General features: G+C 37.9%; 3 protein-coding genes across 4 annotated transcripts; 1 reads left to right on the forward strand and 2 right to left on the reverse strand.

Moving 5' to 3' along the window:
* Positions 1–1,066: 1,066 nt before the first annotated feature.
* LOC121520239 (transcription regulator protein BACH1-like) lies at positions 1,067–10,877 on the reverse strand. The gene is made up of 5 exons (XM_041803617.1): positions 10,769–10,877; positions 8,074–8,331; positions 5,676–6,842; positions 5,381–5,587; positions 1,067–3,830 (listed from the first exon to the last, which is right to left on the reverse strand). Exons 2-5 carry the CDS (start codon positions 8,311–8,313, stop codon positions 3,420–3,422), a joined length of 2,025 nt encoding a protein of 674 aa, XP_041659551.1. The 5' UTR covers positions 8,314–8,331; positions 10,769–10,877; the 3' UTR covers positions 1,067–3,419.
* Positions 10,878–10,963: 86 nt separating this feature from the next.
* usp16 (ubiquitin specific peptidase 16) lies at positions 10,964–17,433 on the reverse strand. 2 transcript variants are annotated; one of them, XM_041803599.1, is made up of 18 exons: positions 17,167–17,433; positions 16,894–16,960; positions 16,604–16,800; positions 16,410–16,513; positions 15,310–15,422; positions 14,972–15,195; positions 14,786–14,881; positions 14,550–14,680; positions 14,349–14,436; positions 13,694–13,775; positions 13,493–13,584; positions 13,358–13,411; positions 13,094–13,261; positions 12,310–12,979; positions 12,092–12,186; positions 11,823–11,909; positions 11,562–11,709; positions 10,964–11,451 (listed from the first exon to the last, which is right to left on the reverse strand). In XM_041803599.1, exons 2-18 carry the CDS (start codon positions 16,952–16,954, stop codon positions 11,330–11,332), a joined length of 2,532 nt encoding a protein of 843 aa, XP_041659533.1. In that variant the 5' UTR covers positions 16,955–16,960; positions 17,167–17,433; the 3' UTR covers positions 10,964–11,329. The 2 variants fall into 2 exon arrangements, with proteins under 2 accessions (XP_041659533.1, XP_041659541.1); XM_041803607.1 differs by having other exon boundaries at positions 10,966–11,451; positions 12,316–12,979.
* Positions 17,434–17,515: 82 nt separating this feature from the next.
* Positions 17,516–21,225, forward strand: rwdd2b (RWD domain containing 2B). Its single transcript, XM_041796789.1, has 4 exons — positions 17,516–18,016; positions 18,106–18,173; positions 20,167–20,532; positions 20,632–21,225. The coding sequence occupies exons 1-4, from the start codon at positions 17,819–17,821 to the stop codon at positions 20,882–20,884; spliced, it is 885 nt and encodes a 294-aa protein (XP_041652723.1). The 5' UTR covers positions 17,516–17,818; the 3' UTR covers positions 20,885–21,225.
* The last annotated feature ends 4,773 nt before the right edge of the window (positions 21,226–25,998 follow it).

Raw genomic sequence — 25,998 nt, forward strand, 5'->3', positions numbered from 1 at the left:
GTAATTTACCTGACTCACTCTATGTACCCTTTCGGTAGGAGGACAGGTGTTTCTGTGCCTCAGTTAGTACTGAGAAGCTTCTCACTCATGCCAAATCCACAGCCTTACAAATGTAAATGTGTTCATCTGTGTATGAGTAACACATTTTTCCTCGGGCTGCTTCTCCTAAAAAAATAAACAAAAAAATAAAAAACTAAATAAGCCAGTGAGGCTGCACAGATAAGTTTGCTGAAAAAGTACATACTAATTAAAAGCTTAAGAAATGTAAATCTATACACTGAATTCAGTTTTTTACATAATTAAAAATTAAGTCTGCAACTTGTTAATGCGTACCTCTAGCTTAAATCTCAGGAAGGATTTCAGAACAAAATTTTCACTGCTGGGTCACAGCAATGGTTGTGATATACAGCTTACCTTTTTATAATTTCCTGTCTGCAGTCAGTCTTATTATATCAGCACTTATCTAATCTAATCCATAGCTTTCATATTAATTATGTGTTGTGCTGTAGATCTTAATAATACAAAGACAAGTGCTCAATTCCACTTCCAAACAATAGACTATCCAGCATAATTTTGCTGAGGTGGATTAGTATTTTTATTAATACTGATAGATGACAGCCTGGTGACTTTCAGACCTTAAGTTAATAGGTTTTAACTGATATTATTAGCTCTGACATCAAGTTTCTCATTATGCACTCAAGGTTTCTGCAAAAGATAAGATCAGTTTTGTTGACTATGACATGTCCACTCCTACTGCCTCACAAAAGTGGAATAGCTTTTTTATCTCAAGTAATTGTTTCGCTTAAAGTTTGCAGACTTTTTCCATCTTCAGCCTTTTGATTTCATAAAAGTAATGATGAAAGAACTCAAGCTTAAAGATGAAATGAAATGCAAAAGGAAATATTTCTACCACCAAGGGGTCCAGTCAGTCAGTTAGAAATCACAAAAGCTGGTGAGGTGTACAAGCTTGCACTTCCACCTACTGGCCATACAGTGGGACTACAAATCAATAGAAAACTATTCCTTGCTCCTTCTACTAGAAAGAAAAAAAAACACTAAATGGCAATAAACAGTTTTATTTTAATTTGTTACATATGGCAGCATTTAACAAAAGATCCTTGACATAAAGACAGACATAAACAAAAAAAGGCCCTCAGTTTGGGCTCTGGTTAATGTGCAACAGTGCTTGAAGTAACAACATATAAAGATTGCCTGTATCTGTACTACTGCATAAGGCACATTTTGCATTAAAAGATGTTCCTGTGTAACACTTTAAGAAACTTTGGAGCCATTCCTCAGATATCTGGGTTTACTATTTATTACAGTGATTCATATAACCTTTGAGCTGAGATAAAAAAATAATGCTGTTGAGAATTCATGATTGCTGTTACTATAACTCATATCTTTCATTTAAAAAGTACTCTAAAGTGATGTGAATATTTAATTAAAGAGACAAGTGACAAAGTGACAGTATGTATTAGGTTTGAATGTTTAAAAACATTGATGAAAATGAAAGGATATAATTCTTTCCATAATTGTGAGCGTAAATGTGAGCAAGGAGCAGAGGTTAGGGTGTGTGTGCAGCAGGAATTATTTTGTCATCCATACAGTCAGGTTATTAATTTCCCTGAGTAAAACAAACTTTTAAGATCATTTAGAAAATGGAAACATCTAGAATGTATCCTAAAATTTTCTGCACTTCAATATCATTATTAATACTGAATTCTGTGTTGCCTCAGTGAAAAGCATAGTAGAAATACAGAAAACAAAAGTAACTTTAAGATATCTACATTCATGTGAAAAACCAGGACATTTCATGAAATTCGTTCCTCTATAAGAGATACAGACATATTTTATTTCAAGAATTTGTATAGATAAATTTTATCTGATTTCATTAAAAGTGAAAAGTTGAACTCTGTTATCATTTAGTTAACTTAATGAGGAAAAAGCCTGAGCACCCAATTCTGTACTGGCCCACACTGCATCATGATTGTAGGTTTTACATAACTGTTGACCTTTATGATAAGTAAAATTGTTTTCCATCTTTTCCAAGCTGAATTATTTTAGCTGCAAGATGTTTAAGGGAAAGGATTAAGTTCTGTGTTTTACTTCGCAATGACAGACCTATCTCATGTCTTTGTTTGGGGCCTTGTTGTATTTGCCTGGAACCAGACTTTTGAAGTCCAGTGAATGGTTTGATTATCACAAAAGGCTGAAACTATTCATTTAGTTAATTTTTTATATATGATATTAGGCAAGCTGCTGCCTGGATTTGCAGGAATGTTTGGGTCACTGTCATGTTGCATGGTCCTTGAATATATAAAAGTCAAAGGGATTCTATCATAACAAGTAGGACAAGTTCCTGCTTCAAAAAGAAGGGCGTTTTCATTTTGTCTTCAGTTACAGTGACACTATAAATTAACTAAAGAATCAACTGTCCGAAGTTTTAATAGTAGAGGCATAAACTTTAATATCAACTGAGGCAAGAGCTGATTTCAGGTCCTGTGATGATGTTTATAGCTTGATTGAGACCTTTTAAAGTATCTTGCGGTGTGTTCCTGATTTGCTAGAAAGCCTTAACCAGAATTTACTTCCAGGACCGTGAAACAGAATTTGAAATCACTTGGATATCATTCCTGATCCCTTTTTGCAGGTTTATATGCATCTACAAGTCTTCTTTCAGGTACGTTTTTTTCAAACAAAGCATACTGTTATCAATATCGCAAACAATTAATAGATTAACAGTTAGTGGTGTTTGATATAATACAAGAAAGTGCACTCCTAAAACTCTCCAAAACAGTATTACCATTTGTTAACCTTGCATTGAATTGGCATTGCATTTGAGGAGAACGAGAAAGTAGTAATGGGCAAGGTTTACAGAAAGTAATTGCAAGCCTGTAAAAAATTGGATCTTATGAAGAGATTATCATGGATGCAGCTATGGCAACAGTCGCCAGCCATGTCATCTGTTTTGTTTCTCTGATTGGCCCGTGATGAATGTGACAGACAGAATGCTCATCCAAATTATCTATGGACTGTCGCTCAGATGAAAGTAAAATATAACTAGTGCTATGGGTATGTGGCATGTCATGCTACCGGAGTGACTAACTTGATTTTTAAATCAGATATCAAATGAATGGATGATTGTGGATTTGTCTTAAGTTTTTCCTCAACTGAAAATTCAGTTTGAAGTCATTTTTATATTTGAGTTTATATTATTATAACAATCTCTTAATACTGATTAAAAAAGGTGTTGATAAGGGTTAAAATGTTTCATGAGATATCCTATGTTTTCACACTACTATACATCAGGCAGAAAAGTGTATTTATTCCAAAATTGGATTACAGTATGTACTGTGAGCCCACCTGCTGCTCCCAAGTCTTGTATGATTAGAAATGACACTGGAATTTGAGTCCCATTATAAGATGTTGCTCATGTCCAGACAGGCATTTAGCAGAGGTGCAGGATCTGGAGAACTCTGTGGAGGACCTGCCTCCTCTGTCTGTGTGCCAGCCTCTGATGCAGCAGCACTTTGACCAGAGCCAGCAGGCAGTTTGTTTGGGTCGTACTCTGAAGAACAACTTACCATTTCAATAGTGATCTGAGATCCATCATCTTTACCCAAAAGTGAGGGAGAGGAGATAGGTAAGTCTGGCAGGGAGATGGGTAAGTCTGGTGAGGACAGCTTGGCAAGAATCTGCAAATGCTCATGATCAGAGCCAGACTCGATGCTGACACTCTTGCATAACCCACACAGATTCTGCCTAGTCTCCTCCAGGTTTTGTTCCAGCTCAGTACGCTCTTGTAGAAGCCGCTCTCTCTCATTTTTCTGCAGAGATAATGAAACAAATGTTTATCACTTCTCCATCACTTCATCAATGCACAAACCTCACACTTGATCAGAAGTAACCACTAAAAGAAAAAATAAAGAGCAATTTAATAGAACTGAAAAACTTACAGCAATACTGATATTCAGTCATTATTTTGCAACTGTTTTTTGTTTTTTTTTTAACATTTAATTATATTCTCTGTAAGTCCAAAACATTCATCCAAAGTTTGTGGGTCCAACGTCTTTGGTCTGTAATTGGTCTGTAATAAAAGGAGAGAAACTCATAGTGTGGCCCCCATCCCACCCTGACCTCAACCCTGTTGAGAACCTCTGGAGCATCCTCAAACTAAAGATCTATGAGGGTGGGAGGCAGTTCACTTCAAAACTGCTGTTCTGGGAGGCTATTCTGGCATCCTGTAAAGAAATTCATGCAAAAACTCTCCAAAAACTCACAAGTTCAATGAATGCAAGAATTGTGAAGGCAATATCAAAGAAATGGTCTTTATGTTAACATGTAACTTGGCCTGTTAAGATGTTTTGATTGAAATAGCTTTTGATTTCAGTAAATATGACCTCCTAATGCTGGTAATTCAACAAATGACCATTTTCAGTTCTTTACAACCAAAAAAAAGTTTTAAAACTCTGTCATGCTTAATAATGTGGAACAGTGTATCATTATGAAGTTTGATCAAAAACATCTGAATTATGGTCTAATGGTTGATGACTTGAAAGATACTCTGTCATTTGCATTAATATTTTGGAAAATAAGAGAAAAATGTCATTTGCTTAATAGTGTGGAAAGCGTTTATCTTTGTGCATGATTAGTTTAAAATTTAGCTCCCTGGACCAACAGTTGGCCTATTAGGATAGTAAATTTGTACAGAGTATACTATAGGCCCTTTGAAAAATGAATCTGAGATTTCAAATGTATCAAGAAAACAACCTTCCTACAAGAAAAATCATGCCACATGCAATGACACAGACAAAGTTAGCAGTGACACAGACAAAGTTATCACAAAATAAAGTAAAAAATTAATCTTTTGGAAGAAAATGTCCAGAGTGATACTGGGGGGTTAAATGAAAAGAATACAAGGTGTGATGCCCACAAATTAGTGTTATGTCTGTTCCTCATACTGCTATCAATGGCATGGATCTTTTGAGCGTGGTAGGTACACATTTTAATGTGATCTTCTAAATCAATCTCAGGGGGTTGACTGTGTAGAACAGGCCAGACCATGTTCTGCACAACATGCTTTAAACAAAAATGCTGAATAGCTTCCTATTCATACCAAAAGCAAACAAAAGAGCAGCAATATTTTAATTGTATGTATTAGGAAGTATTACTTTCTTAAATAAATTCTTTCGGATTAAAGTGCCCTAAGATTACCTCTGGCACAAAAGAAACTTATTTGTAATGTAAAATGAAGAGGTAAAAGAGGGGTTGGGGCAGTGCAACAAAATTGCCTCTTCAGGACAACAATGAACCTTTATGGAGAGACAATTTCATGATGCTATCCTTGTCAGTATGTTGTGCAAACCTTGAAACTTACTAATCGTTTGATTTCACATTCTAGCTGGTGAATGCTGTCCAGCTTCCTCTTTCTGCACCGCTGTGCAGCCACCCGGTTTTTACTTCTACGCCTGACGTCATGAACAAACTCCAGCTGATCTGAGGTCAGGTGATGGTGTCTCAGAAGCTGCTGGAAAGCACTCCGAGTCAAGGCTGAGATCTGCTCCACTGGAAATGGGAGCTGAATCTGTGGAAAATAAATTTTGGGAGTCATGATTTGATGAAATTGTAACTTTAATTATGTGTTATTAAAGGGTGGTGTTTATCACAATGACCTCTGCAGCTCTTTTGTTGGTGGCCTCAGTGTCTCCATCTGTGTCTAGGTCTGAATCATCCCCGGAGTTTAATGAGGAGGACATGTAGGGGCTTTTCTCTGACTGGGACATGTTTTCAGTGCGTTGAGCTGCATCATCACCTGTCGCAAGGTCCCTGAGAAAGGGACAGTCTCCTACACTGGAGCTCAGGTCCAGCTGCTTAAGCCAATGAAACTCTGATGCTTTTGCCAGATTGTTCTGGTCCATGGGATCCAGGGGGAGTGGTTGAGCCTGAGATGGGCATAGATCCGGCCAAAATCCCTTTGCCAGATGTTCAGCAACCTCCCTTTCCACACTGCTCCTCTCCCCAAATCCCTCTTCTTGGCTAAGTGCATTTAGTGTAGCGTCTGAGAGATCACCTGCCATGCTCTGTTCAAGGCCAGCCTCACTCTGCTTTAATAACTCACTGCAATCTTCAACCCCTGATGTGTTGAGGGGACAGGAATGAGGATCACAGTTAGATTCAGCACCAAGCGTTTCAACAGTCTGCTTAACATCGCTGCTTGCTGGCTCGATGAGTTCCGGTGGATTCACATTCCCTGGGGTAGACAGCTCACAGGGTAGGCCACAGTCAGCTAGACTTAATTCACTTTCGTTACATACATCTCCTATCTCTAAAATGTCTCTCTCACAAAACTGAGAGGAATGATCTGCTTTGTCAGAGTCTGAACATGTCAAAGACAACATGGGGCAAACACCATTCGCTGTTAACTCCAGAGATAAGGGGGCCATTTGTGGCCCACAGTTCTCCAAACAGAAGTGTTCCTCCCTGCTGTTCGTCTGACCCTGTGTGGTCCGAGGACACTGTGATGGAAAGTTTTGTTGTTCATCACGTCTTGAAGGCACTGAGCTGTGTGACTCAAATAAGTGTGGTTGGCTGCTCTTTACACAGGAGCCAAAGCTGGCACTAGGATCCTGACTTTGACAACAGACTCTGCGCCTGACCTCCTGAGAGGTTCTTTTGCCTTCAGAAAACTTTGGGATGAGGAAATCAAAGCAAGCGGACTCCAAGTTATGAAATCCCAAAAACTCAGCACTGCTGTGAATGTCATGAATGTTTTCTTTCGTGAAGGGCAGCTTTGATGTGTATGCAAACTGAAGCAAAGGTTCAAATCCCTCGACAGTCACCTATGGGAAAAGGAGATAAAGCAGATTTTTGAGCCACAATAGACCTCATATCACTTTCTATAATAAAATACAAACACACCAGAAAGTTAATCAGCTATTTAAATAATATTTCAGGAAATTGCTGATAACTCACAGTGTCTTACCCCAGTGACTGAACTGAAGTATAAATCTCAGTAGGCACTTTAACACCCATTTAGAATGAACATAGCATGAAACACAATGCATAGCTAACAGATGTATTACCACCCGTAAGTGTTAGCATGTGCAAAGACATGCAAGGGTTGCACACTTAAGTAAAAGACATGTTACACAATATTATCTCATGGTAGACAGGAAACATGAGCATTGCAGTGACTGCATTCCACATGGTAAACTGTGAAAAACTACCTGTTACACAGAATTATAGTCTCATTGAAAACTTTTGGGTGGTCAATCTGTGTGCACCAGCATTGCAGCTTGTTATATCATAGCCATGTTTATGATCACAAATTGTATTAATGCGTTAATATTGTGATCATAAAAGACTTGATTCTAAACATAATGGTTGAATGAGGACTGCATTCAAGAGCGGCATTGTCTAATGTTGTGCTCTAAAATATTACATCATTCAGAAATTTGTCAGTGGCCCAAAATAGTTCAGCAAACTGTTAAACTCACCACACTAAGTATGATCATTCAAGGATAAAATGACATGCAAATTTCATTATTTTCCCATACTTTAGATCAGTGGTTCTTAACTGGTCCGGCCTCGAGACCCACCAGTCTGTCTTACGACAGATCACGACCCAACTTTCAAAAAAAAATTTAAACAACGCATGTTGAGTTAATTTAATTTGTTGCAGCTTGGAGCATGATTGGACCAAATCATCTGATATAAAAAAGAAAGGGGACAAAACTGGCACATTTTATACCCTCTTTTCCCATCATTATGTGTAAATTTTTTCCAATTTTCAAAAGAACTTGTGAAATTACTTCATTATCATGGGAAAAGTAGCAAGAAGAGGAGGCAAATTAGTTTAAATATTGATCAAATATTTAGATCTACCCACTTTCAGTAAAACAGGGTAAAATAAAAGTACTGAGGCATGTCCAAAAAGGACTTCAGGAGTTTTGCAACCATTTTTTTTCAGACATGTAGTCACGACCCACTAAACACTGCTCCGCAACCCACTTTTGGGTCCCGATCCACCAGTTGAGAACCACTGATTTAGATCAACTGAGACAAACCCACCTCTTCAGGCAAGGTGATGACAGGATTGTGCCTGGTGACACTGGTAACCCTGCTTTGAAAGTAGTCACTGCAGGAAGCTAAGACAGAGCAGTGGGCTCGAAAGCTCCTGTTCCCCACAACCACAGTGACATCACACAGAACATCCCGCTGCCTCTGCTCATCCAGACACTGGAGAACATGGGCGCTGTGCACTGCAGACTGAAAGGTGAACACTGAAATGCGAGGAGTCTGGAGCGACATGGTTGTTATAAGTTCAGCCTGTGTAACAGAGGGAGTATGGAGGAGTCAAAAATCATCATAATCACACAATAATGTTTTTATAAACAGAACACAATCTGCACTCTCCTTGCTCAGTAATGCCCTCACAGAAATGTAATCATCATTCCAGTTTGTAAATATGTATACTCTTGTTTTCCTCACTTCTCCACAATAATATAGTTAATGGATTGTCTTACGCTTCAATATTAAGATTTGAAGACCTCACTTTGTACTTATGGAGACCATTTTTCAGTACTTTTATGTAATGGTTTTATAAATGAAAATAATTGGTATAATAATATATAAATAAACCAATAAGTTAAGAATCGCTTGTTGTAGCATCCTGTGGATTTTGTCTCAGAAGGAGAATTTGTTTTTGTTGTAGACCAGACATATTTTTCTAGGGTGGCTGATGTTGGTGTCATAGTTGTTAAAATTCTTACCCATCAGTACAGTGCTTCCCAAAGTGTGGGCCCCAGAGCAACTGTTGGTGGGCCATAAGAGGTATTTACCATAACTCAAAACATCAGATATTTAAAAAAAAGATTATAAATTACATTTTAAATAATCTTGAAGTACGTTGTTTCTGTTTATCAATTAAATCTCAGAAGTAACAAAACAGTCATAAGTTTTACCATGCCATCCTTTTACCGTTTATTTTGTGTGATGTATACAACCGGTGTAACAATTTAAAGGGTGCCGGATAAACTACTGACATTCTACAATGCCACTCGCATCCTGATTTGAGGAATTGATCAGTGTCTTAAGAGACACTAAAATTACTTGGAAGGGATTTCATTGGCCACAAAGTCTGTTTACAGAGATAAATATTGGAGAAGACCATTTAAGTGACTTTGTAGATGGCTGATCAAAACAGAATAAAAACCAGTGGCTCACTGATTGTATTTTGTGACCCCACAAAAACGTTCTTAGTAATGTTAATGTATCTTAAAACATGTATTTGCATTGTAATTCCCTGTTTATGACATGAAAATATTATAGATAAAAGAAAATATTGAAGTCTCATGTTATGGTTGTCGAAGGCGGGCCCCAGATGATTTTCAGGTCTCAAACTGGGCTGCAGCATGCTGAAGTTTGGGAATGGCTACATCAACACTTTTAAACCAGTCTTTTAAAATCAAGCCATCTCTTTTGTTTTAAGGACTGATGGCATCAAAAAGTATCAAAGATTTTAAAACCTATGCCTGCTTAATCTATTTCATTACACAGCTGCTTTAGAGTGGTACTGCACGAGCAATTTAATCTTGATTGTGATGTCAGACTGTTTAATTACATAAAAGGCTGCAATAATTCTTGTATTATATGGTACTTCAAAGGTTTACAAAAAAATGTCTGCAGAAAGGCCTTTATGTTTGCAGTAGGGCCACTGCATTTGGACTTTGTAAAAGTGCCTTTACTTTCAAAAAAGGAATACCTGTAAAAACTTCAGTTTTTTGGATTGTATGCTACTCAATATCATACTATTATTAATAATGCAGCTTTGAGTTGAGAAATGTACAACTCAAAACTTACTATTCTTTGCATTTTTCATGATAACCAAGCAAGCAGACTCATACCATTTGTGTATAACACAATCGCAGTATTGTGAAGTGCAATCGTAATTTCATTCTCACCAAATCATGCAGCACTGATACAGTGCAATGAATTTTTCATAAATTTTACATCATCTTACTGGTACCAATATGTCACCTTTGTATTTGAGCAGTATAACCAGCGTGCAATATCTTCCTACAATTTTTTTTTTTTTTTGTGTGTGTGATTTGGACCCACTGCCGTTAAATGTCATTCAAAATTCACTATGCTAGGGGAACCCAAATATTGAGTTTACATTGGTAAATTAAGCAGCAAATGGGGCCACAGGACAGTCAAATTGCCTGTCTTGATGAGAGACACTTCACTGGACCTTTTCATTTTATTATTATAGTATATTAGAGATAATATCACTTGTCATACATCCGTAAATATAATGGTTTGACTAAATGCAGTACTGGTTGAGTGGAGTAGACGAGGTGCTGTCAGCTGTATAATAAACTAGCAAAAGCTTTAACTGTCATCTGTAACGCCGGGTGTTTAATTTGGTTCAACCTCTTAACCCGTGCTACAAGTTTAAAATGCTGAGTCATGATTACTCGAGTTACCACGACAGAGCATGGCTAACAATCGCAACTTGAACATCCATAGAAAGGGGACAAGGCTGTGACAATCACGACGCGAAACTTTATCATAACGAAATATATGTGATGATAACAGTTGTCATCTCAAGGGAGAGGCTTTAAGCTAGGCCAGACCGTTAGCTCCAACAACGTTAACGTTAGCGAGTTAACGTCTCTTCCTGTTTTAAGATACGCCCTGAGACTTCCTTAAAAACTAACTCAAGGTCTAAACACTCGTTTATAGACGGCAAACGTTTACTGACCTGTCATGTCAACTTAATAACACTGTCATTAGTAAATTCTGGATAGAGAAGGGTCTTTCCATCCGGAGTCAGACTTTGTTCTCGTCATGTGATAACCAGAACCAGACGCTATTGCGACATACTGCGCATGCTCAGTACAGCCAAAAACACACAGGAAGAGCTTCTCATTTTGAGGCATTTAATTGCAATATATTGATAAAAATATAAGTATAAATAGAATTTACCAATTATTTTACCCAAGGTTCTTTCATACTTTTTCATCACAAACCCAACATCACAATATGCTGAATGCCAGTCTTGCCTTATAACACATCTTGCCATAGTCTCATCTGTGAGAAACAGAGCAACAATGTTTAATACTTAAAACACTTCTTCCCACCCCTGTGAGAAAAATGTCAACACTGTTAATCATCCCTTCTGTAAAATCAAAATAATTTCATTGCATTCATGATGGAGGCTGTGACAAGTGAGGCCAAGGTTGGTCAAATGTTTATCTTTTATGCTGCAGAGATGCGGCAGGTTGGTCTGTTTGCATTTTCTGAGTTGCAAGGCACAAGTGGATTAGATGATTCTTTCATAAAAGAGGAGGTAGGCTTGGCAACTCAGCACTTTAGTCTCGCTCACAGGCTGAACACTTGTGTCGCTGATATGGAACCAGGATCCTCTGGGTAGCTCTGCATCTCCTGAAAGGGTACAGTAGAAATAATATACGTAGCAAAACCTGGTCATTATTCTGTTGTCAGATACAGAACTTTTACTTAGTTATCATTCTGTTTATATTCATGAAGCCTACCTTGTGCTGTTGGTCCGTTTGATGGGGATTTGGGACATTCAGATCGGACTTTCACATATGCAGTATAGTGACCTGAACGCATTGTTCCACTGTGCTCTACCATTCCATACAAGCTGTACAAAATCCGGGTATCCCCCTCTGTCACATTCTGTTTGAAATAACTGTTTGTTAGTGTTCAAACTTTGATACAATTTTGATAGATTCAAGAATAGCACTCCAAGACCAATGATAATAAAAGTTAGTGATCCAAATTAGGCATACCTTGCTTTTGGCCCCACAAAAGGGAGCTATATCCAGCATCATGGGGAACTGAACATGTCTGTTCACTTTACATATACTATATCCATTCTGGAGAGAAAAAGTAAAGAAAATCTCTTCAAATTTCCATATGAAAATGACATGATGAAAATCAAACAGCAGTGTAAGCTGCACATAAATTGGGTCACAGTTATGAGAAATAACAGCAGCTTCTATGACAGTCAACTTGATCAAAGGTACAAAAATGCTACAATGTTCTTTAGCTGTCTCACCTGTTGAAATCTCTTTAGATGAAGGGTAAGCACTGGTGGTGGAGAGGAGATCAGCATCTGCTTCAAGGCATCAGTGTAGATATTTTTTTTAGCTTCTAATCGAAACAAAAAATAAGGAATTTACTCCAGTTCATAACTGAGCTGCTCTACAGCAATGGATAGACAATCGTTACATCAGAGACGCAGGCAATTAAGATAATCATGGACACTTTACACACCCCCACCTTTGTCTTTGTTTGATTGCCGTTTAGTACAGGTGACACAAAGCAAGCTGTTGTTCTGTGTGAGGGTTTCCACTTCTGTGAACTGAAAGAGGCATGATTGTACTGAACACTCCTGTTTCTCAGGGGCTGTTCTGGTAGCCAGGGTTTGGAAGGCCAGCTCCGGGTCCTGACTCACTACAGTGTACTCTTTAGCTTCCAGTGGCTCATCTTCATGCTCCATGTCTTGTTCGACAGCATCCGAGTCTTCGATGAAAGCATCATTCAAGGTTACTTTCTCCATTTCACTCACCAGCTCTGTGTCATCCTCTCCATCTAGATCAATGTCAGCAGTTTTGTCATCTTTGATGCTGTCCTTTGAGTGCTGCTCCTCTGATAGGACAGTAAAACGATTACTTACTGATGACACAGTTGACGAGTCACAGTCAATCAGTGAATCATCATCATCTCCTTCTTTGCCTTTCTTGCCCTGGGTCATATCAAGGTTGCTCTGGTTCTCTTCTGACAAAATTTGTGTAGGATTTTCTCCTTCATGCATTTCATTTTCAGCATTTGCCCCATCCTTTGCATCATCAGCAGGATCCGTCTGTTTGCTCTCTGTGTTGTTCGGAGATGCCAGACTGTCTAAAGTGACTCTCTCCTCAAACTTCTGCTGCCTTTTTTGTTGCTATAGTGAAGATAAGAAAAAAATCTTCAATTTTTTCCAATTGCTTTATATTCACTCATGAAATGTATGCATTAAGGTAAAGGAAAAAACATCTGAATAAACTCAGTCTAATACCTTTGCCTGCTTCTTTGCCTGCTTCTTGGCTTTCTTCTGCTGATACTTGCTGCCAGCCCCAGTTGGAATCCCATCACCTCCATTAGTCAAAGCTGGGCTGTCTCTGCCATCCTGGCTTGATTCACTGGATTTCTGGAAACCTTTTTTCTGGTTTTTCTTTCGGTATGCCTGAAAGACAAAGTCACAAGAGTACACACAAAAAAAAAACAAATACAGAAAAGCTGACCAAATAACTGCCCCCCAAATTGGTCAAAAAGGTCTTACCTCATCTGACACAGGAAGGGAAAGATCCAAAAATGTCTCTGTGACAACAGACACCTGCAAGTTGATAAAGCATTGACAATTTAGCTTGAAACCAACATGTCAAGAGTATCTTGCATTTCTTTCAAATACACATACCGTCTTACACTGCTGGCACATTATAGTGCTGGTAGTTTCCCCACCGAAAACATGGTCAACAAAGTTTTTAGGACATCCATTTTTCTCATACTCTGAAAGTGGAACATAATATGTGCCAAGATTGCATCCATTAAAAAATGTTAGTTTGCAACCAACAATGAGATAAATATGAAATGTTAAATTTACAGCTTAGTTACTCACCTTTAACTACTGTTTTTAGTTGCTCTGCATCTGTGCTTTTTCTGGATTCTTTTACTACCTCCATGATCCCCGAGTGTACTCTCTACAGAGAGAGAATACAAAATATGAATGGTCAATGAAGAGAAAATAGCCTTTAAAAAGACTAAGGGAGTAGATCAAATTGAAACAAACATGAACATTTTTTGCAGATTCTTTAAAACCTCAACCTCTGAACAACTTTTGATTTCTCTTGTGTCAAACACCTATTTGGTGAAAAATGTTCCAACTTGTGGGTGTAGCTTTTTTGTGAAAACAAAATCTTCATGGTTATTAAATTGCAGTAAACATAATTTCTAAGTACAATTCTTTTCATTTTTTTGCCCTGAATCTTTAATCAATTTGGTGTCTGAATTGCTTGGTGAAACTACCTTGTTAATATGTATGTCTCCTCTACCTTGTTCATTACGATTCAATGTGTTTTGTACGTGGTCCTGAAACAAGTGGAACTCGGGCGTGAGGGGGCGCTGGTGAGGATGAGATGTTTTTTTTTGTGAGCCAGTATGTTTTAACTTGAGGCTGAAAGAAGTTTCTGAATGGCATAACTTGTATTTATTAGAGTTAAAAACCTAAACAGCTTAAGTGTCCTTTTTTTTAGTGATTTTTAATGAGTGCAAACCTTGACTTCCTCAGCTCGCATCCCATCTAGAAGGTAGCGCAATAGCTCCTGGCTATCTTGCTGCTGAAATCCTTTAAATCTGGCAGCCCTGCAGAAAGGACATGATATAATTATGGTATTTAGGACATAAATGCTGGTTTGTACTATATGTTTTCAGAGCAGGTTAATGCTGAAATCTCCTTATCCTCTCCTTACACTCACTTTTTACAAACTTGTGTGAACAACTCCCGTGGTGTTACCACACCCTTCTTGGATTCCTGGATCTCATTGAGTAGTTGACACATAGCCAGTGTCAGGGAGCCAGGTCGGTCTAACTGCACCGTGAGAGGATCCTGTAATCGTTATCAGAATCTGTAGGTTATAAACAGGTTTATAGCGGGATGGATAATTCTATGACCTTTAAAGTTAAACCAAAGAAAACAAGAATGGCCGCTGACCAACTCTGAGGAGCCAACAGGTTTTATATTAAGACTCATTTTCTCCTCTGTCACTTTATTGAGGGTCTGTCTTAAGAGGGGTGTTTGAGATAGATTCTGAAAAAAGATAATGGTAGCAGTTAGTAATAATTCAACAATCGCTCTCATTTTGACTCAAGCCATGCATCCTATCAAGCACAATCTTACCTGAATAACTGCATTGAAGAAACATGTGTTTCCCAGGTTGCTCAGTCCTTTAACAGAAACACTACCCTTTTCCTCTGATGGTGGAGGCTTTTGTGATTTCCCATTATTCTCTTTCTTGATGTTTTTCTTTTGGCGGTCCTCATTGTCTTTGTCTTCACTTTCCTCTGCTTTCACAGTTTTAATTTCTTGCTCATTTTCTATCACCTTATCTTCCTCTTTCACACCTACGTACACAAACATCAAGGTGGGTATGAGCATGATTATTCAGTGATGTAGTTCTAATGATACAGTTTGATAAAGATGACAAAAAGGTGTAAGAACCTTCCAATGGGACTTACTTCTTTGTGGTCTCTTAACGGGGTCTGCAGAGACTTGCTTCTTTATGTTGGTCACCAGCTGAGCTAAATGTCCGGTTCTTGAGTACTGGACTTCATCATCACATATGTAACACCTGTAAGAATGGCAACACATAAAAAAAGGGTTTATCATGTAAAACACAAGATGTGTCTGCTGTTTAACAGATGTGGAAAAAGTACACGATTATTGTACTCAAGTAAAAGTACAGTTACTCTGGTAAAAATTTAATAAAGTAAAGGTAAAAGTATTGGTATATAAATCAACTCGGGAAAAAGTAAAAAGTGTTTAAACTTAAGTTTACTTTAAGTACTAAGTAGCTACTAGGGCTAAACAATTTGAGAAAGTAATCTAATTGTGGGTATTTTTCAAAAATTGCATTAGTGATTTGACATGCAATCATGTTGTGAAGTTCCTCATCTTATGCATTTTTCAATAAACACAAGCAATAAATCATTCTAAAAAAACACAATATTATAAAGATTAAACATAAACCGTTCTTTCCTGTAAGTCTGACACAAATGGGCACACATATGAGTATGAATTACATATCCTTATTTATCTACTTTGATCATGGTAGTAAATTTACTGATTTTTTTTAACTTAAAGCCTTGTAGCAACCATCATGAAAACTAGGGCTGAACAATTTTGAAAAAATATCCAGCTATGATAATTTTGACACATATTGTAGATGCAATGTGAATTGTTGCATTGAAGGGAATGAGCCATGCATTCTGATTTTAAATAATAAACACAATTAATAAAAGTAGCAGCGATCGGTCTTTTTTAAATTCAAAAGAAAGGCAGGATTTTATTTCCAACTTTTTAACCAGTTACTGTATGTGAGGAGTAAAAGACAGAGATTTATCAATCAAAATACCCAGACATCTGCAATTATCCATCATAACACTAAGCAGAAAACTACTTTCTTATTTCTGAGAAAACATTCGAGGCTAAAGCCCTGCAAGCCACCCCCTCACTCCTCCTATGACAGGAACCAAAAAAACTCAGTTACTGTAATTTAAGCAAATGTAATTAGCTACTTTCCACTTCTGCTGTTTTAATGGCACTGGCAAATACTCACCATACACTCCAATTGTCCAGACTGATCACCAGGCAATGTGGATCTGACCGAGGAGTCTCATAATGTTTGATGGCATGCTTGTCCTCAGAGTTTCGCCCACATCCCTGATAGGAAAGATGCATCAAGACGTTCATCAGTAAAAATTCAAGTTATGTAATTTCAAGATCTGAATTACTAATTAACCATTAACTCACTCTGTGACCACATTTCAAGCACATCCAAATGGGTGCCGTTTCATTTTCCTCCTCAGGCTCCTGTGGCAGAGTGGTGCTAACAGATTGTTTATTTTCCTCATGCTTGCAATCCTGACAGTTCATCCAATCTGAATTCCCAGGGAGTTTCTTTAACAGAGTTTGGTCTGATCCCTTTTTGATATGTCTACAGGATGGACCTTTGACGAGAAACGAGGATATTTTGAGAAAATCACACCAGGCCCTCCACAGGTTGCCATATGGCGTGATAGTGATGGTGTATTTTTATTTACCCGAAAGGTCAATGTCCTCCTCCTCTCTAGAGCTCCTTTCCTTTCCTCTTTTCTTTCCCATTTTAACCTGATGTGAAGCAAAATGACAGATAAATAGATAACAAACAGAAGTAATCTGAAGCAGCGTTAGCTTTGGCTACTAGCTTCGTCCGTTTACACTGCTTCTAACTACAATTTAACACATTTGAGTACACCGATGAAAGCAAAAGTGATGTGAAATGAAAATATCACGAGATTTCCCCCATTACCGTCCTCGTGGTCCATTCAACTTACTGTCTCCAACGAGTCCTAAATCATCCAGACTTCTCAGTTTCGTTTACTCAGTAGTCGTGACTTCTCTAACAGGGCCATAGTCGATTTGGTTCTAACAGCTAATGTCACTCAACCAGGAATGTTAAATGAGGAAAAACTGGTGTTCAAAGTTTAGAAAAAAAGCGAACAGAACTCGACTGATTTCGCAGACAAATCTCAGTTGACACATGCAAAGAGCAGAGGATCATTATGTGGTGTCGCTGTTTCTCTTGCTTCGCACAAGTGTTTCCTGTGTGCCTCACTCGAAACAGTCCGACTAGAAACGATACGTAGCACGGCAAGCACGGCTACATCTACCAACGGTCGGTAGTAGAAATACACCTACGTCAGTCAGTCGTTCATTTGCATTGTGAAACTTTTTATAATTATGGCTCATTAAGTATTTTTTTAATTGATGCCCATGCTTGACAAGACGTAAGGTTGGGAATCGTTACCTCTGATGCTAATAAACAGGTAACATGTCATTGCTTAGCCAGGCTGTGTTAAATAACAACGTGGCGTAAAGGTAACCTGCAGCATCAACATTTTTTTAAACCCGAAGAGGGAAAAGCTGCCCCAAAAACTGCGATTTTTTTTTACATAAAGGACGTCTCTTTAGTTAGTCATTGTCAGCATGTCTTACTTGGAATGGGCTGAGTGTCAGCTTGCAGAGATAGAGCTGCTGACGAGCATGTTTCCCACCCAGGAGGAGCTGGAGATCACAGACCAGCTGGCAGTAGCTGAGCTCAGGGACTATGTGGAGGGTTCCGATTCAACAGACAGCCCTCCTCCCTCCAGACCGCAGTTCCTCATCAAACAGAAGATAGAGAGGGTAACTGAATGTTGACTATCATTGCATGTGTCATTGTTCTTTTAACATGCCCTTTAAACAAAACTGTGTTTTTTTCCCCCATCAAACAGGCTGATGTCATTCTGTCTTGTGCTTATCCATCTGAATATCCCAGTGTGCTACCCGAGATCACAGTAAGGTACGCCACATATGAGGTCTTAAAACAAGCACATTTGAACACAGTAGAATGAACAACAAAGGTTGATCTTAGAAGATTAATCTGACCAAATAACAACATCTAATCATTTTTTGGAGCTCAGTAAAGACCAAAGACTGTTGAAAGATAACAGTCTATGGTGCAGTCTCAGCTCATGGATGATTAACAGATTTATCACACAGATAATGAGAAATTGCCAGAAAGTTAAGAGGCTAATCCTGCTTTGGTAACCTTGCTGGAATTTTTAGAACTGAAATGCTAAACTAATACATCATACATTGTGCTGCGCGTTGTCCTTGTAGTTTCAAAGAGTTTTTGATTGGTGGTTTAATAGCGGTACTTCTTTCCAACTGAAAAAAGATGTAATCATTGCAAACTGATGGAGGAGCATGTATCAACAGGGGGTGTGTCAATCAGTCAATCTCCTTTTTTATATTGCAAATAAAAAAAAATTTCAAGTTTCAATGTTGCAATAATGCAATCACCACAAAAGTGATAGCAACAATACAGAAAATACAACTGCAGAGATAATGAGACTGCCACGCATGAGCATACAACATAGTTTTTACTGGAATGCCAATCTAAACAGGGGTGTCAATAATTTAGCTTGCAGAGCACAAAGGCGAGCAGACCTCTCCAAAGTTTTGGAGCTATGGTTTAAAAAAAATCATAACCTTTATCTAACCAGGAAAAAAAAATTCTCATTAAGATTAAAAATCCCTTTTCAGGAGTGTCCTGACCAAGAGAGCAGCAGTAAACAGAGTTTTAGACAGACAAAGAGCAGCCATATACAGCGAACATAATACAAGATATGTAGTCTACATACATCAAGAGACACAAGATAACAACTTAAGAACCAAACCAAAATCAACCACATTTGTAAATTAATCAAAACATCTGCAGCCAGATAAGTCTGTCTCCAAGTCTTTCGGCTTCCTCTCAAAAGTGCCAATGAGATCAGTTTATTGAGTTTGAACTCTTTTTGTAAATTATTCCAAGCAAAGGAAGTAGCAAATTTAAACTTGACTCAAGGTGATAGAGCTTCCAGTCTTCAGGTGGGTGCAAAGAACCGACAGTAACTTAAGAGTGTTAGACCTAAGGAGGGCAGGATGTCTGATAGGGGTGACTAATTCTGAAAGGTAATCTGGAGCTTGACTAAAATTTAGGGGGATTTTAACTGACTAAAACTGGACAAAAATGTTTTTAAGTTTTAATGACTAAAACTAGACTAAAACTAAACTGAAATGTGACTAAAACTAAATGACTTTAATTTAAAGAATAAGAGTAAAATTAAAAATAGCTGTCACAATTAACACTACTGTCCTGTTTATATATAAAAACAGCATTTTCAGCAGCAACCGTACTACCTAAATGTAAAAAGTATCATTTTTGTATTCAGAAAATTTGGAATGCTATATTAGATATTTTTAGTGTCATAGGTTTAAACTTAAAAATCTTATTTATGTAGAAATTGTCTCTAATCTCATGCCTTTAAAAAATGAATGGTAGTGGGGCAAAACCATATGAACCCAGTTTTGGGATATGTTTGTATCATATCATGATTTGAGTGTATTGTTATGTCCCTAGTACAGTGTTGTTGATGAGTGTGTCTGAGGGTATGTATTTCATTCTGTTGTCCTTTCCACCAAGTGGAATTTTTTTTTGTATAAACTAGAAATTTTGCAAGATATTTATTCAAGAAAGTTATATATTTAAAGCACAATGCAAAACAAACAACCCTAACAAAACCAAACAAAAAACTCTCTTTTTGTTTTTAGAAGTACAAAAAAATGGTATTTATTCTCAAGGCAGTCAGCCTCTTCAAGATTTCTTATAGTTGTGGTTTGTTATAGTTTGAGTCAGCATCTTCAGGATTTTTCGTCAGATGTTTTGTCCATAAAGATTTGACGTTTCATTTCAAAAAGCCTTGAATCTTCCCTGAATGCTTTCAAATCGTGTTTTAAACGTGCCCCAGGTGCTCCGATCTGAGCAGAGCCCAGCAGACTCAGCTCCATGCAGATCTCAACACATACCTCTTGGAAAACTGCCAGGGGGAAGTGTGTGTGCTCTCTGCTGTGGACTGGGTGAAAGACAACCTGCAGCTCTTTATTAGTAAGAGTTTATCAGCAGCACCTTCTAAAAAAGAGCCTGCTTCTCCACAATCAGGGGAAGTGTTCAGCCGACTGTGGATTTACAGCCACCACATCTACAACAAGACCAAGAGAAAGAGCATCCTGGAGTGGTCCAAGGAGCTGGACCTTTCTGGATTTAGCATGCCTGGGAAGCCTGGCATTGTGTGCGTGGAAGGTCCTCAATCTGCCTGCGAGGAGTTCTGGTCCAGGTAGCTTGAATTTTGTTATTTTTAGTCACTGACGTCACAGCCCAGAAGCCTGCTGAGGTGCCAGGTTTATTATTTTCCAAACTTTTTCCCATTTCACAGAGTGAAGGTTCTGACATGGAAGAAGATCATGATTCGACATAGAGAGGACATTCCCCTTGATCATCAGGGTGAGGACAGCAGAACTGTTCAAAGTATAGACTCCCTGCGCAAATTCACAGGCTTTGAAGAGGCAATGTTTGACCCCCATGGGAACCGAGGTAATCACATGGACCTTGGACAGCTGTACCAGTTTTTAAATGAAAAGGGCTGTTGTGACGTCTTTCAGATGTATTTCGGCATTGAAGGGAGGTAGTTGATGGAACAACAAAGAAAGGTATATTACTTCTTCCTTTTCATATGCTTCCTTTTTTTTTTTGTTTTCGAAAATAAGCTTTAATGTAATTTGAAATGCATTCATTACAGTTGAAGAGGATTTTTGTGTTTCACATGAGCACATATAAATGGATGCTGGGCATAGAGTCATAAGTGCTTGATAAATAAATCACCTTTTTATGGATGCTGCTCAGGGACTTCGTTGAGATAAAAGAAAGAACATGTCTGCAATTTGGAGAAACAAAGTCCTCACTTTCTTTAGCTAATAGGTATGTTTTTTAGAAAAGGTTGCATTAAAATGTGCTCTCTTTCTCAGAGTTTCTCAAGGACTGCAGTTATATTTGTAATTTTAATACCTCTGCATATGCACCAGATCACACCTAGCCTTAGGTGTTTCTTTCCACAAATGGCACCACTGCTAATAACTACCAGGCTATTGCAGGATTTTCAGATTTGATGCAATATAAATAATTCAGCAAAACAGTCAACACGTTAGAAATCTGTTCATGAGATCTGTTTATTTTCAGCGTTTTCCATTATAGATAACATTATCACAGAGAGCTCAAAGTTCCAATTTCTTTGAATGGTTTTGTGAAAGATAAATTATGTGCAATTATGGATTATCCTCTGGCATTTAAACCATGCCTTTTTTGGTACATGGACTCTCATTTAAGCCCCCTGAGACTGATATGGAAATTTTAAAAACACATGAAATGCTTTTTTTATTATTATTTTAATTAATTAACAGTCAGTGTAACTTCTACAAACATATGGTGATTAATAATGGATATTTTATGAGCAAAGTGCACTTTTCCCTGCATCAAAAGCTTACTGTGCATCTTTGAAAATGCATTATGAGTTCATTACATTTCTGTCATTGCCATAACACTTGTAACCTGGAAGCTGTTTTACACCATACAGTATGCATGTCCTAATGCTGTAAAAATATCGCTGAAATGATCTCCTTGAAAGAGTTTGAACTCTGAGTGTGCATTTCAGAGGTCAGACCTTGTAAAATATTAACTTATGAAATGAATGGAAATAAGCATACTACATGTTTCATGATCATGAGCAGAAATGTGGGGCTGCTCGATAAATAGGTATACATTGAATGGGAAAGCAAGTACAGAAAGTTAGAAAAAATTCCAATTTTTAATCATACATATGATTGAATTTATTGTGAGAATGTTTGGTTTCCATTGCCCAGCAGATGGCAGCAGTATATCACCAAAGTTAGAAGTCTCCTGATGTGATGTTAATGGGTTTAAACCTATTTTATTCATAACCTCTATCCAGAACATTCTGTCTAAACCTTAGAAATAAGAAAAGATGTGGTAGAAAATCAACTCTTCTTTGGATCAAAAATAAAAATGCCGTCTTATATTATCTTACATCCATAAATCAGATTAAAATGTTGTTTTATGAGCTTAAAAGGCACAGTCAGGTCATGTCTGGTCTTGTTCATAACACAACAGTAAAACAGAAACATTAGCGAGGGCTTTCTCCTAAGTAACCTACATTGAATTAAAATATGTTCAGCATCATTTAGGCATTAAACAGCTTTCTTGAGAGATGATTTATAAGACCCAGAGTTGAACGAGGAGGGGTTGCTCATCCTGATCTGAGGCATAAACCAATGTCCTCTGAAAAATTATCGGTCATTTCATTTTAGTTATGCCGGTCCTGTTCTGTCCTGTTCCTCTCTTCCCCCCTCGGGATGCTGATGCTCAGTCCAGTCAGACTTCAAACTTTCCTCTTCAGAAGACTCATCAGAGGAGTCGTCTGCCCGTTTGTTTATCATGGAGAGTTCACTCCCAGGTGCACCCACAGCTCCTGCTTTTCCCCCAGGACATGAAACTCAGAATCAGGATGAGCAAACTTGTCCACCCCCTCATCCTGTTTAATATCACTTCCTCAGCTTGAATTTCTACAGCGAGGTCTCTGAGCTGAATCAGTCTTTTGATACTTTCATCATAACACCACTGTTTATGGCTATGACTCAACAGTCTTCCCTCCTCTAAATAGCCAGGACTGATGCAACTTCAACCGGCTTTTTTTCCCAAAATAATGTTTACTTCTAACTTGGTAAGAGCAAAACATGTCTAAGCTGTTGACAGATTCATTGCTGAAGGAGAGCACCCATTCAAAATTTCAATATTTTATCTGTTCAAAATTTGACATTAAAATATTAAACAGATTTGTCACCAGACAACATAGCTGAATGAAGTCATCTGGTTGATATCTGAATGAGTGCATTTCTAAATATTTGTAAGCGTTCACTGCCAGTGTCGCTGACATCGTGAGTGCCTTAAGTCTCATCCAAGAGTGGATTAGCTGGACATTACTCATAGTGTTATCAAATAAGTCGACATGAATCATGAATAAAACCTCTTTTCTCTATTTAAATACCACCTGAATGGTTTTGATAAAGCAGTGACCAGTGAAGTATGAATTGCCAACATTTGTAAGAATCAGCTGTAAAGGCTCTGTCAATAAAGGTAGAATTTATTTTACTCAAAATCTTTAATTTATTTCATTCCATGCACAGATGACTTCAAGGTGCGTCATTTTTTTTTTTACCCTTTCTGATGAGTCTCTGCAATCCCTCAATGACAGAACTGTAGAACCGAAAATATACAAAATAGCTGGCTATATTTATGTCTGAAGATTGGTATTCACAGGCTTATTCAAAGGAGATGTGTCAATGAATGCATGAGTAAGGAAATCTTTCACTGCTCCTTTGCTTACCTTTGCACACTGTGAATATCCTCTTCCTTTCTTCCGTCATTCACCGGGTAAGTGAACTTATGAGTGGCACTTCTGATTTTCCAGCATATTATTCTGACATTGCAAAAAAAGACTGCCACTCTAACTAAAACCATGATGGATTTGTGCCTTGAGGTATGACTATGGAAAACCAAGTGGAAAATGGTAACTCACCTTAGTTATAGCTCCCTGCTCCCTGCATCACTGCTGGTATCAGTCTGCCACATGTGAAAAATAGATTTCTCTTGTAGAAGTTTTAGCTCTTTATTCTTTCTCACAAAAGCAATAGAGCAGTGCTATTGACCTTTACTGTAGCTACAGCTATGGTACAAGTTATCAACATTACCTTGTTCAATACAAGTCAGTAACCAGTCAAGTGGAGACCACTTCTCAACAACTGTATTACCTCCTTTATAACAGTAACTGATCTGAATCTTCTGTGTTCTCCATCCATCCATACACACCCAGGGACAGATAAGGTAAGATACCTTTAATGATAATACCATGAATTGGAAAAGACATCAAAAGTTAAATGAAAAACAAGATAAAATGTGCACAGTTCAATAAAAAGTCAGTAAATAACAAGGTATCTGCTTTTGGAACATGACATAACTTGTTGATTTCACTGAGGGCTGATGGGACAAAGCTTCTTTTTTGGTATCACTTGGGTTTATAGGCTTGTACTTTCTACCTATGTCCAGACAAGAAAAGCCAAGTTTTACAATTTCAAGGTCGGGAGCTTTCTTTTAAAATGGAGCCAGCCAGCTATCCTCTGCACCTGAATGCTATGCAGGGACTCTGGGTTAAGCTGTTAAGCTGGATGTTGCTGTCCATAAGAAGAGGAATAGTTGTTGAATTTTGGACTTCTTGAACAAATCTCATTTATATCTTACATATATTGATGGCAGCATTAATTGTTAAATCTTAAAACTGGATGAAAATTTTCAAATTGGCTTTTACTGCAATCATAAACTCTGAGTGCTTGATTCATAAAGCTCGGACTGAGACTACTGATCAATCACCCGTTTGTATTGCACCAATTTATATCTGAAGTTGTCTCAAGACAGTACAAAAAGAGCGTCTAGACTGTACTCACTGTTGTGGCCTATCATAATAAAGACTAGCGTTATCAACATTAGCATAGCACTAGCAGGATTAAGCTCCTTTACAGTGGTGACAAAAATCTTCTCTTTAATCGGCAGAACTTTCGAGCAGACCAGACTCGTGTTGACAGCCCTCTGCCAAAGCTGCAGGTTGGAAAAGGCTAGAAGGAGGGGAAGGGGTGGAAGAAGAGCAGGAAGAGGAGAGTGACAAGAGAAACAACAAATGATAGACACATTTGTGGCAGTCGTGGGCATACACTTATCTCCCATTTTGTAGGAAATTAGGTCAGGTTACTGACTTTGAATGTCATTATTTAAAAGTTGAATAATTGCTCTTAGCAAGATCTGAGTGAAGGACAAAAAAATCTATACTGTACACCAGGGTTGAAATTAAACTTTTTTAATCGACCTGACACTGTGACTGGTGGATACAAATATTTACCAGGCTCTAACATTTTTTACCAGCTTCTCTGTTTTAACAAGCAGCATTTTTTGATGTGGTATAAGGTAAAAAACAGGGCTTATCACCTCCGCCAAGGAGGTTATGTGATCGGCAGAGTTTGTTTGTTAGTTTGTTAGCAACATAACTCAAAAAGTTATGGATGGATTTTGATGAAATTTTCAGGAAATGTCAGACATGGCATAAGGAAGAACTGATTAGATTTTGAGAGTGATCCGGATCACCGTCTGGATCCAGGATTTTTTAAAGGATTCTTTACTATTAGGAGATAGGGCTAATGGCGGAGGTCTGCGCTCTTCGAGTGCGTTTCTAGTATTTTTCAAGTTATAGGCTTTTAATAAGAAAGTTGTTGCACAATCAATTTGAACTGTTGCCCATTTAAACCAGTTTGTCTGATACTCAACTATGCAAACTCTTGCTGTGCTTCCTACAGGGGCATTGTAAATTCATAGGTATTTCCCTGCATTGTGAGTTTTAAACTTGCTACAATTTGATATTTTACATGCATTTTATTGTTTATTGGGATCCCCATTAGCATTGGCACATGGCCGCAGCTATTCTTTGTGGGGTCCAGGACATAAAATAGTTTACATACAAATAGTACATAGAATATTAAATGAAGTAAAACATACATACACTTTTCTGCAGTGTCAAGCCAAAATTCAGGCATTGTTTAACTTCTATTACTTGCAAGCAGGAAAAAGTGTTTCATTTAAGCTGATAACCAACAACATTAACTCTTTTGATTTTGGCTACTTTAATTTA

The sequence above is a fragment of the Cheilinus undulatus genome, linkage group 2 (genome assembly GCF_018320785.1).
Source record: "Cheilinus undulatus linkage group 2, ASM1832078v1, whole genome shotgun sequence".
Lineage (NCBI taxonomy): Eukaryota > Metazoa > Chordata > Actinopteri > Labriformes > Labridae > Cheilinus > Cheilinus undulatus.